Here is an 11,746-nt window from a genome sequence, read left to right as displayed (position 1 = left end):
AATTTAAAATATTACTCCTAACGTACAAAAGATCTCAACAAACAAGCTCCATCTTATATCAAAGATTTTATTGTTTTATCAGCTGCTCTTGAATTTCACTGAAATTTAAGCGATTTAGTAATACTTTATGATCTCATTTATATTGGAATAATACTGTAAGTACCAATGAAATAATGTGATACTCTATGAAAAAAAATTGTAAGGTTGTTAAAGCAACATTTGTAATTCATACTGTGGTAAAATGTACTTTAAACTTACCTCAAAAAAAGCCACGCCGTGCTGTTGGATCAGTAAACTGGAGTCTGGTTTGTTCCTGCAGTACGTCACATACATGTGGAACTTATCAGCCTGAAGACATAACCATAGACACATGCACTTAAGTTCAGCATGTAAAAACATGTTTATATATTAATTGAGCATCAGCCAAACCACTGTGCTTACCCAGGTAACAAAGCAGTGTCCTACATCTTCAGGAAGCTGTTCATAGTTCTCCAGTTCCTTCAGGAAAATGCTGCAGACACAGAGAACTGCATTACCACAGGGTGGATCTCATATGAAATCTGCAGATCTCTTTAATGTGTGCCTCTGATGCACTGCAGTAATAAGATTTATTGAGATGTTTTAGACATCAAATTAATAATGCAGAATACTGGGAAGCAGTCCTGCTCCACTCTGGATTCAAACGTCAGTAGAATATACTCATAAATGTTGTTTCACTTTATACCACATGTATTATATAATATTTGTTATATTGTGCTTTAATCACTGAAAAATAGTAGATGTCCTGAATGTTTATTTTTAAATGATTAATGTTATTTGAGCACATGTATTTTTACGGATGTATTTGGTGGTACCTGTTGTGAAACTCATAGATGTCCTGGATGTTCCCAAACACAGTGTCATCCTTGTTGTTGAGACCAGATGGGACGTCCTCTGAGCCACTTGTCATCTCCCACAGGTATGTCTGCAACAAGATCATGACCACAACAAAGTATTAAGCAGTGCAGAAGATGAAGTACTACATAAATCTTTTTTTTTTTTGCATTTTTGTGTGAAACCACCAATCCTGAGATGTACCTCTATACATTCCTGCAGGTCTCTGACGTAGACTCTCTCTGTCTGAAGAAGCTCAGCCATGATGTACCTGAACACACACACACACACAAGTGTTATTTACTAACACAGTACTGTTGATGGTGGCAGTAACACAGGTGAGACTCACTCCTTTTTGCGGGCGGAGCGTCTCTTCTCGTCGCTGACTTGGTGACTTGGGTCAGAAAGGTTGACCTCAGGGTCTGAGTCAGACAAACTGTTGGGGATCAACTCCAGCTCCAAATCCTTATTGTCCTTAAAAAACATAGAGTATTCACTTATCAAAGCCTGAGCAATCACAGGAGTTCTAGCACTGTTTTATTAATACTCTTTATAATTTACAGTTTTAAAGCTTGAAAATGTTCAGTTTTTGGTTCTCTAGTTTCCCTCACCTGTGAGCTGCTCCCTAGAGCAGTCTCCAGCAGGTGGCGGTACTGTCCCATCCTGACAGTAAAGTCGCGGTAACGTTTGTCCACTGTGGACACGCAGCGGCGGAGCTCAGTGCGGTGAGCGTGGCCTTTAGCCAGCATGCTCTCAGCCAGCTGAATCAGCAGGTGAACCTTCTCCTGTGTGTGCTGAGATAAATGTTGTCAAGATCTGTCAGGTTTCAGGTTTATTCTGTCACTTATCCTGGTTAAAATCAGAATATGAAACACAACCAAAGAATACAACAATTCTTTGTTTTTCATCAGATTTTCCATCAGTCTTCTGCTGCTCAGATCTTAAGAAATTTGCTGAACTGCATCCTGGGTTCAAAATAAACACTTGCATTTTAGGGTGTAACAAGATTTAGTCGCACAAGATAAAACAACACAGGACTCCCGTCAAGCAGAAAACTGTCTTGCAGACCAAAAACACCCGTCTTGTGACTTAGCCTGGTGAAATTATCACTGTAGATTTCTCCACCACTTTAAATGGTTTGTGTGACAGCAGTTTAAACAAACATGTCAGGCACTCAGACCATGCGGCACACTCCTTAAGCCTTTTTACAGTTATTAATGCACATGCCCAAAGTCAGTAATTTTTGATGCATTTAGTCTACATAGTTTCATGTTTACTTCCAGTTGGCTGAAATATCTTCATATTTAATGTTTGTTTCTACCGAAGTTACCTATGCTCTATAGTCATTCTGACACTTGTGTTTTATCACAATATAAAATACCAATAAAGCTAATTTATAAATATATTTGTATATAAAAGTCAATAGAAAAATGTCTATGTATTGATATCTATATTCCCAATTGGAGAGACAGGTTTGTTTTTATATCCCAGTTGTGACCATGGATAATTTTCTGGTAATTTTATAGCCTAACTTTTACCATTTACCCTAAAATTAACCTCGCAGGTTTACCCGACACTAAACCTACCCTAAGCTCAATTCACACCTTGGTCCTAAACCAAAACCCGAACCAGAAATTAGCATCTGTACCCGTGAGGACCGGGCATTGATCCCCACGATTCACCTTCAGTCCCCATGAGTTTGCCTTTTTGGAAAATGTTTCCCATGAGTAGCTTATAGGTAACTATAAGAACTATAAAAAGGTCGATGTTGTGAGCGTCTTCCCCTGCAGCATCTGCAGATATGTGCTGAGAGGAAGAGTTTGTGTTGCATATTTATTTAAAACAGACAAAGACTTAATTCAGTCTTTATGCTGTGATTTGTCGAAAAGAAAGTATCGTTTTCTTTTTGTTATTTAGTATTTAGTATTGAGGTGCTCTGCCTGCACTGTTCAATGGGTTTTAGGAGACTCATCCTGTAGAATAAGTGCCTATTTATGCCCCCCACAAAACAAACCTTAGCAGAAATACAAAATTCTCTGTGTTGGTTGAGCAGCTCCTGTGTCTCGGGTATTGTTGTCCCTGGCGAAGTATGAGTGGTCAGGTAGTGGTCACCTGACTGCTGCAGCCAATCAAGAGCCTGCAATAAAATCAGAGGCTGTTAGAGACTGTTGTTTCAGGCATATTAAAGGCAAATTATAGTTACTTTCATCACTGATTATGCTGCAGATTGTTCTTTTAATCAGTTAGTAAACTAGTCCATGAAACAGAAGGAAACTGTGTAAATTATGTCCTGGGAAAAAATGAAAAATCCCAAACTATTTACCACAATAAAAACAAAAAAGCAGCAGGTTCTTTTAAATCTTAAAGGCAGATAGACACATTAATATAATCGAAGTCAAGATTTTAAAATGGGCATTGTTGATGCAGCTGTCTACCTGCTGGGCATGGCTTTGGAACATCAGGTACTGCTGACACTGATCCAGTCTACGTTTTTTCAATGTCCAGAAATGAAGGACTCTGTTTTCCCTCTGGAGTAGCTCACTGAGAATACCTGAAAGCAAATACACCTGAATCAGTTAAAGAATGGTCCAAATGTCCACAAATACAACTCAAGTAACTGTGGTGTCCCTCAAGGCTCTATCCTGGTTACACTCTCTGTTTCTGTTTAACAATAGGTGCATATATTTTTGTTTATGTTCACCTTTGACCTGTTGCTCTGGCACCCTGGAGTGCCCAGTGACCTCAGAAACACCAGTTACCCCCGAAACAGTGACATTATGGCCAGAGATGTTTGCCATGGTGACGCTGTTGCGATGAATGTATTTGAGGAAAACCTCAGCATTTCTTCTTGCTAGAGTGCATGCCTGTTGCAAAGGGGATAATTTTATTAATTAGATCAAAATCAGATAAAGTTTATCACTGAAACTGGGCTGAAAAGAATGATCAGAACTGCATCACAGCATCAAAGCCTATTAAGGGTACCTATTAAGCCTACTTAGGAAAGACATTAAGAGTATGAAACAACCAGTTTTTAGGTCTTAACCAAAATAAAACGTCTTTGAAACCCTGACAGATGAACCAGGATGTGGCAGTTCATTAACCTAAATTTAAACCTAAATAATATAAACCTAAAGTTCAGAGATATTAAAGTGTCCACCTTCAGGAATGCCTCCTTCTGTTCCATGTGTTTGCTGATGAGCGGCAGCAGCTGCTCAGGCTGCCTCTCTCCTCCTCCACACCAGTCCTCCTCCCTGCGGTACTCCTGCTCCAGACTCTCAAGGACGCCACATACCTGGAACCACAAGCAAGTAGACACCAAACATAGTAACAGGTAGTTGATCCATGGACTGTTTCACAGATACAAAAATCTTTGCTCAATGCTTTAGTATCACGGTCCAATTTGGTTAGGTTAGGCATGGGACCTGAACAAGTGTGAAAATGTGTTGTGGAGATTACTGTGCCATGTATATGTGTAACAATGATTGCAGATACATGAAAAAAGTTTGAATATACAGAATGATAACTTCAGATTGGGGTGGGGGGTGTTGAAACCGGACTGTTGGCCGAGAGGACAGGCAGAATGTGGGGTTGAAATGACAGCACCTGGAGTGCAGAGGAGCTGGGAGGGAGGATGGGGAGAGGTAGAGAACTTATTCCAGCTTATTTCTAGAGGCAGAGCAGGTTAGTAGATAGCTATTTAATTTTATTAATTGTTTTTTAACGTCCTACACACTCTGAGACGTAAAATAAAATTGAAGCTGAGTGTTTTAAAAAAAATCTGTGAGATGGCCCTATATGTCCATATATCTGCAATTCTGAGGAAAATCCATCTGATTTAGGGACAGTCTGTACAACTTGAAATGTGTGCATATGATCACTACCTGTAATGTCTCTGGCAAGTGATTTGATATTGTGAGCTACTATAGTAATGAATACATTATATTTATAGGGTAATTATTGCACAACAGTATAACCTTACCTCTTTGCATCTCCAAATCGCTAGTTTAGGCAATAATCCCAAGATTTGAGTATCATATGTCCTTTGTCTGATTATAAATTGGTACATCACAAACCAAAAGAAAAGCTTTAAGCTGTGCAACAGCCCCTCACTGACTTCACTGTCGGTTGCCCCCAAACTCTCCCACAAAACACTGAGTGCTGTATCCAGTAGGAGGCACTAAACAGTATCTGCAAAACTATCCATTGTGTGAGTGTGGTACCCCCTGTGGACCAGGTGCAGGCTGAGACAGGTTTTACCTGCTGAGATGTCCGGTAGAAGGCAGCGGATGCATTGACCAGTTTGAGTCTGTCTTCTATCCTCAGCATCAAAGTCTGCCAGTGAAGCGCCACTGTCTGGGCACAAGCTCTCACTGCATCGGGATCATAGTGGCCAGACCTGTTGAGAGAGGTCAAAGGTCACAGAACTGATACAGTAACTGTCTCTCCAACAAACACCTGGTATTCATAGAGTTGATACAAAATACAGCTGAATGTTAAACTATCAATTATTTCTAGTTAGTACAACGGATCAGTGGTTTGCACTGATGCCTCACAGCATTCATTTCTCTGGGTACTCTGGCTTCCAGTGGTGGGCACAGTTCCCCTAAAGCACCAAAGCACTAATAGGGGAACTAATTTCCTGATTAGTTCTTTAGGGCTTTTTCTAATTTTAAAATTTATTAGTGGATTAGCACTTGATAAATTTATAGGCTAAATTTAGAAGCACTACCTGAGGTCTATAAATGTTATTGGTCAACATTAATGTTAACAGCTGAAGGTGAAAGCTGTCACACATTTTGTTCACATGTGTCACTTATCCACCAGGTGACAATATATGAACCCAAATACGGCTGTATTTTTTCTGCTCTCTGTTGAGATTAATAATCAGATATTTGCATTAATCAGGCAGAAACTCACCTCACTAGCAGCTCTGCTCTCTGTTGCAGAGCCAGAGCCACCTGATGAGTCCTCTGCAGGGAGTCTGCATGCAGCAAAGCCTGCAAAAAACACCATTCTTCACTTTTATTATTCCAGGTGGAGAAATCTGAGAGGATGAAACTGTCATGTGTGTCTGGTTGCCTTGGCAATGTGTCTACCGTGATGGAGTGACAAATCAGCCTCATCCTCAGGATGAAGGCTTCTTTACTCTGACTTATCCAGGAGTTATCATGAGAGATTAACGTGAACTGCTTTGTTGCCTGTATTTAGACTCACTTTGCCTGATGACGATCTGATTCAGAAGGCCTAACAATAGCAATAACTGGGAAATTATTGTTACAGAGTGTAAATTAGGCCAAAAAAAGTTAATTATTTGTGGATATACTTAAATGGAAACAAAAACATTTTACATGCCCTTTTTTTTCTAGCATAAAATGTAACTCTGAAAATCCTATTTTATCACTTTTTAAGTATTTTAATTACGTCAAGCTTGCAAAATTCCTGTTCATTGGAGAAGAGTTTTGTTTAATCTTTTCTAGTTTTGTGTTGCGTACTGGGCAGATAAAATACTTTTTTTTCTTCACTCTGAACCCTTTTCATTCATGGCATGATTTGTTTGTTTTGTTTTTATTTCTTATTTTACTATATATAGATTGTTTTGCTTTATGAAAGAAATAAATTTTAAAAAGTATAGTTTCATTGTTCATATGCTTGTTTTCGGAGTCGCCTAAAGGAGTTTGTCTTGATGAAGTAAGTTTTGTCTGTTTTTAACATCATGGATGGATCATCTGCATTATTGCTCTCGTTGCTTCCCTTTAATGGGAAATTTTGTCTTTGTTGACACTAAAGAATCGATCCAGAGATGTACATCTTAAATTAATCAATGTAAAAACATGCAAAACTCTGATTTTTTTTACTTCTTTTTGTAGAAAATTATCTCTGAATTGTGCTAAATATGTCTATGTTTGTTTGTTTTGTTGGACTGTGTGTGTGCAGTGACCTCTATGGCCTGTTGGAGGCGCTCATGCTCTCTCTGCAGCTGCTCAGCTTCTGACAGACAGCTGGAATTCAACATGCAGGACGACAGCATCACCTCGCCCTCAGAGATCCAACCCAACACCTGAGACAGACACACACAGGTTGGGAGCTGTGACCTGGTGCACATGTGTGAGCTCACCTGGATGAAGGTGGTACCTGTTTGACCTGACTCTGCAGGTGCCTCAGCTGCAGGTTCTGCTCCAGGTGTGCATGTGTGTGATCCGCAATCTGCTGCAGCTCCTTCTGTTTGTCCTGCAGGAGGTGCTGCAGCTCCTCCACCTGAGAGGAGAGGCCTCCCTCCACCTCGGACAGCTCGATGCCTGGCGCACACACACACACACACACACACACACACACACACACACACACACACACACACTTTATAAAACAGACACAGTAACTGTTAAAGTGAGCCTGTAACCCTGATCATGTGTGTGTCTGCTCTGATGTGTGTTTTCATGTCTGTGTGTGTGTCTCCATGGCAAATTCAATACACTGGTTACCATGGGGACCAGCTGTGTGCTTCAGAGAGCAGTTTCCATAGCAACCCTGTCCCCCTTTTCCCCCTCTCCCATTATCCTCTTTGCCCCCCGTTCTACCCCTAATATCACCAGCGTGTTGAAGAAGGAGCCAGATAGATGCTGCACTGTAGGGAAAATAATGTTTTTATCTTTTTATCATCTTTATTCTACTTATTTTTATTTTTATAATACATATAAATGGACTGTACCTTTATAGCACATTTCTATACAACTAGGATACTCTAAGTGCTTTTCACTACAATCTGTCTCCTCGTTCACCCATTCACACATTCATTCAGCACGCTACTAGATCTATCTACAAATCTAACACAGATAAATCAATCTATAGAGATTAATCACTGCTCTATATCACACTCATACACTGATGGGACACACATCACAGGCAGTGGAGGTTCACTGTCTGGCCCAGAGACACTTCCACATGTGACAGAATAGCAGTGGAATCGAACTGCCAACTCTTGCATTAGAGCAGGCGTTCTCAAGCCATTTGGGACCCCTTACTAGGGCAAAAAAAATTCCAAGGACGCCCTCATAAACCCCATGCTGTTTTAAAAGATAATTTATTGTCATTTCAACCCCCAAATGTCATGGGAATATATATTTTTATTAAGTTTATTATGTTTGTTTTATTAGTTCATTGTTCTCCATAGGCCTGGGCCATATGGCCCCCAAAAAGAATCTCTGATTTTTTCATCTCAAATTCGATTTTCAATGTTAATTGATTTTGCTTCCCACTTAACAGAGTGCCTCTATTTCAGGCGTCGAAACAAATTTGTTGTACTCCTGCTTTTTGTAGCAAGAGCCTTCAAATGGATTTAGCATTGAGGTGTTCGTTGCTCCAAGTCCGAGGTTGAAAAAACAAACCAGTTCCAGAAAACTGTAGAAACAGTGCCTTTTTTGAGAAGTAGATCCTCTCTGCTAGCTGCCATATTGTCATGTCATGTACCAGGCATCTTGAGGGACAGGTGGGATGATCTCTGAACTACAGAAGTGCACTGGTGGGAAAAAAAATCTAAATTTTCCCAAAATTAAATCTTTATAAATGGCAAATTTGAATTAATCGATTAAATCGATTTATCGTCCAGCTCTAGTTCTCCATGCATTTTTAAAAATAAAAACCAAATTACCAATTTAGTGAAAATTTTTGAGGACCCCCAAGATACCTCTCACGGACCCCTGGGGGTCTGGGGACCCCAGTTTGAGAACCTCTGCATTAGAGGAACGACTCTCCTAACCACTCAGCCACAGCCGCCCCTGTTGAAATATTAAAACGTTATACTGTGGCTAGTTTGGATTCATCCCTTTACCTTGAAATCCAGATTGACCTGTCTCACAAAAAAACACACCTGATCAGATTTTTGTTTCTGAATTCAACGTAGTGCTGTCTTTGACCAACAGAGCCTCTTTAGAAGCATTAAAGTACCCTCCTCCTTCACAAAACTATGAGAGGAAACAAAAAACTAATGAAGGACAGTTAAACCTCACAAATGATCTTTGGACATGTGTGTCACTGTGATCACTCAGAGAACACAGATCCTTCAAGTTCACTTAAGAACCTCTAAAACTGCTTTAAAATATCCTGACACCACTAAAAGATTAATGTAACCCATAAAACTGAGATTGTAATTCCTTGAAAGTTCTTCCCTTTGAAATACTAAAGCAGCAAAACCTTTGCAGATTCAAACCTTTGACAACAGATCTCTTCAGTCAAACTTATAATCCACTGCCTTTTTTTAACAGTGTTTTCATTGTTTTCTTTGAAAGCACTTCCATCATTCTAAGAAATTATTGATGGGCTTTGAACACGGTACTTGAAACTCTCCCTTTTGACAATTTATTTTAACCATTACTTCTATAACCCCTTAAATAATCTCTGAGACCAGAAATGGTGTGCCCCATGGCTCAGTCCTTGATTCTGATGTTTTTGTTTAGATAAACAAGCAGTATGTTCTGTCATTAAGAAACTGGTGTGTGTACAAAGAGGAAACCATACTTTACATTGTTTAATGTGATAGCTTCATGCTATTTTTAGACCAGCAGCAGTGGAAGCTCTAAAAGACCAGACTGAACAATGAGACTCTTACCTGATGCCTGAACCTCTGACATATACTGCTGAAGGTCATGACCTTGCTGGATGACCTCATAGATCATATTGTTCATAGCCAGCCTTCGCTCCATGTGCCTGCAGACCAATCAGATCATCAAAACAAGCTCGCCAAAACATTTCTTTATTCAAGAAGATTCAGCACACTGTCCTCTTTACCTATGAATACGTTGTTGAGCTAACGTTAGTGCTTCAGGGCTAGCCTCCACCAGGCGCGACTGGCCCAGAGCTAGTTTGTCCTGGGCTAGCTGGTCCTGGTTTGTTTCAGCTACCCGTGGAGACGTTATCTTCTCACTGGAAAAATCCTGGGACTGTTTTTGGAGATCCTGTTTCCAGGCATCTATTTCACCTGTCACCTAGAAAACAAACGTACGAACAGCAAATCCAGCTTTGATTCAATGGGACCTTCACTCAGGCTATTTTTAGAACACTAGTCACGTGACCACGTCCACTCGACACTGGTGCAAGTACAAACTCTGCAGCAGCTCTATTGATTTCAATGGATCTGGGCTGGTCCAACTGTGTTTAAACTTAAATAAGTTCAGGAAAACAGTGTCAAACTTCAACGGGAGGACCACAAAACATTGTGATACAGTAACAGTGACTCAGGATACAGCCATGATCCTAACATGAAAAGAGTATTTTCTGTCACTTTTCACAAGATAATATGCAGCTTAACAGCTGGATTCCAGCGATGGAATGAACTCACTTTGAAAAAACAGGTACTTAACATCTGTTCCAAAAATTTTATTGGAGGTAAAATATCCTGGACCACCCGGATCCTATTTCTGCACTTTCTGTCAATAAACATCTACAGTAAACCTTATTGTTATTATTATTACTGCAGCCTACTGCTAGCTTTACTCATATGGCGTCTATGCTAGCCTCATATACAGCGCTCTACTTCAGTCAGTCACGCATACAACGATAACACTGTACTTACACAAATTTAAAGTATCACAATTAAGAATCTTTAAGTGATGCAGAAGCGGAAGCTCGAGTGATTAAAAATACACATGCACACATTATAAATATGGCGCGATAAGCTATAAAACGCTGGTAATAACACCAACCTTTTTAACAATTCTGCTCATTTCCAAGTCTGTAGAAGACCTCAACCCTCCAGACAACATTTCAAATGAACTTTCCTATGATTCCTGAAGTTGTATGAGTCAATATTTGCACTAGGAACGTCTTTTCTGTGGTATTATCACTGAATCTGCATAGAATCCACTCTGATTGTTTGATCATTTGAGAGAGGGGCTGATAATTTATATAAATGATATGTGGGATGTCATGAGTGAAGGTCCCCATTCAGAGAGAGAAAAAATGAATAACGTAGGGGAAAAGCAAAATTAAACTAACCTCTAACGTGCACTGATGAAGAATGCGGAACTGCAGGAAGATGTCCAGTCGGATCTTCCTCTGGTGAAAAAGCTCCTCAAGTTGAGCGTGAGACTCCTCCAGCTGCTGTAAAACTGACTCCACGTGTGCCACAGAGCTGCCCTGGGGCCTGTAACAAACACATCCACACATTACAGATGCTTGAAAATAACTGACCTGAATCAGGATCCCAAACCTGAAAACAAACTCTAAAACCCAAATTACATCAACGTTCACTTCACATCACGCTTTACAGTTACTCAACTCAGTTCAACAGAGCCACTTCACATAACTTGGTTAAGCAAATCCAACACATCTGTTTTTAGAGTGAACTTTAAAATAACCTGTTAACATCTGCAAAGTCTAGGTGTGTAGAAAACAAATGCATCAAGCATTCTACTTTACGCTGGAAATAACGGCATGTATTTTCCATATTCTAGATTTTGGGTACATTAATTAATTTAAGAAAACCTGAAAACTGATGCATCAATACTCCATCATGATTTAGAATCCAGGAGCTCTCACACATTTTATCCAGAAATATAGAGCATTTATGAAGTTGTGTGCAAAGATAATCTGAAAACAAATTAACTTTAATATTATACATTATGCTAAACACAAAGGCCTACAAACACATAATCTGTTCATTCTGTAGCTATAATTTGTAAAATAATCTTGAATGGTTTGCTCCAGTAGCACATCAGAATGACCAGGTTCCCCAACATCAATAAATATAATAAAAAATATAAATAAATAATCAGGCACAGGTGTGTATTAGGGATGCATGATATACTCTATCTATCTATCTATCTATCTATCTATCTATCTATCTATCTATCTATCTATCTATCTATCTATCTATCTATCT

General features: G+C 39.5%; 1 protein-coding gene across 1 annotated transcript in view; it reads right to left on the bottom strand.

Annotated features, from left to right (window-relative positions):
• Positions 1 to 11,746, bottom strand: part of LOC106529019 (kalirin) — a 61,454-nt gene that overhangs the window by 33,378 nt on the left and 16,330 nt on the right. The window contains exons 15-31 of the mRNA XM_014024323.1: positions 10,861 to 11,008; positions 9,655 to 9,851; positions 9,476 to 9,573; positions 7,006 to 7,169; positions 6,812 to 6,931; positions 5,791 to 5,870; positions 5,131 to 5,269; positions 4,031 to 4,165; positions 3,575 to 3,737; positions 3,309 to 3,424; positions 2,888 to 3,010; positions 1,485 to 1,667; positions 1,223 to 1,347; positions 1,078 to 1,144; positions 855 to 964; positions 442 to 511; positions 259 to 348 (exon numbers count right to left, since the gene is read on the bottom strand). Coding sequence (XP_013879777.1) covers positions 259 to 348; positions 442 to 511; positions 855 to 964; positions 1,078 to 1,144; positions 1,223 to 1,347; positions 1,485 to 1,667; positions 2,888 to 3,010; positions 3,309 to 3,424; positions 3,575 to 3,737; positions 4,031 to 4,165; positions 5,131 to 5,269; positions 5,791 to 5,870; positions 6,812 to 6,931; positions 7,006 to 7,169; positions 9,476 to 9,573; positions 9,655 to 9,851; positions 10,861 to 11,008 — 2,128 coding nt within the window. The remainder of the gene's footprint in view (positions 1 to 258; positions 349 to 441; positions 512 to 854; positions 965 to 1,077; positions 1,145 to 1,222; positions 1,348 to 1,484; positions 1,668 to 2,887; positions 3,011 to 3,308; positions 3,425 to 3,574; positions 3,738 to 4,030; positions 4,166 to 5,130; positions 5,270 to 5,790; positions 5,871 to 6,811; positions 6,932 to 7,005; positions 7,170 to 9,475; positions 9,574 to 9,654; positions 9,852 to 10,860; positions 11,009 to 11,746) is intronic.

Source organism: Austrofundulus limnaeus, unplaced genomic scaffold (genome assembly GCF_001266775.1).
Source record: "Austrofundulus limnaeus strain Quisiro unplaced genomic scaffold, Austrofundulus_limnaeus-1.0 Scaffold418, whole genome shotgun sequence".
Taxonomy (NCBI): Eukaryota; Metazoa; Chordata; class Actinopteri; order Cyprinodontiformes; family Rivulidae; genus Austrofundulus; species Austrofundulus limnaeus.
This window is presented reverse-complemented; position numbering and strand designations above follow the sequence as displayed.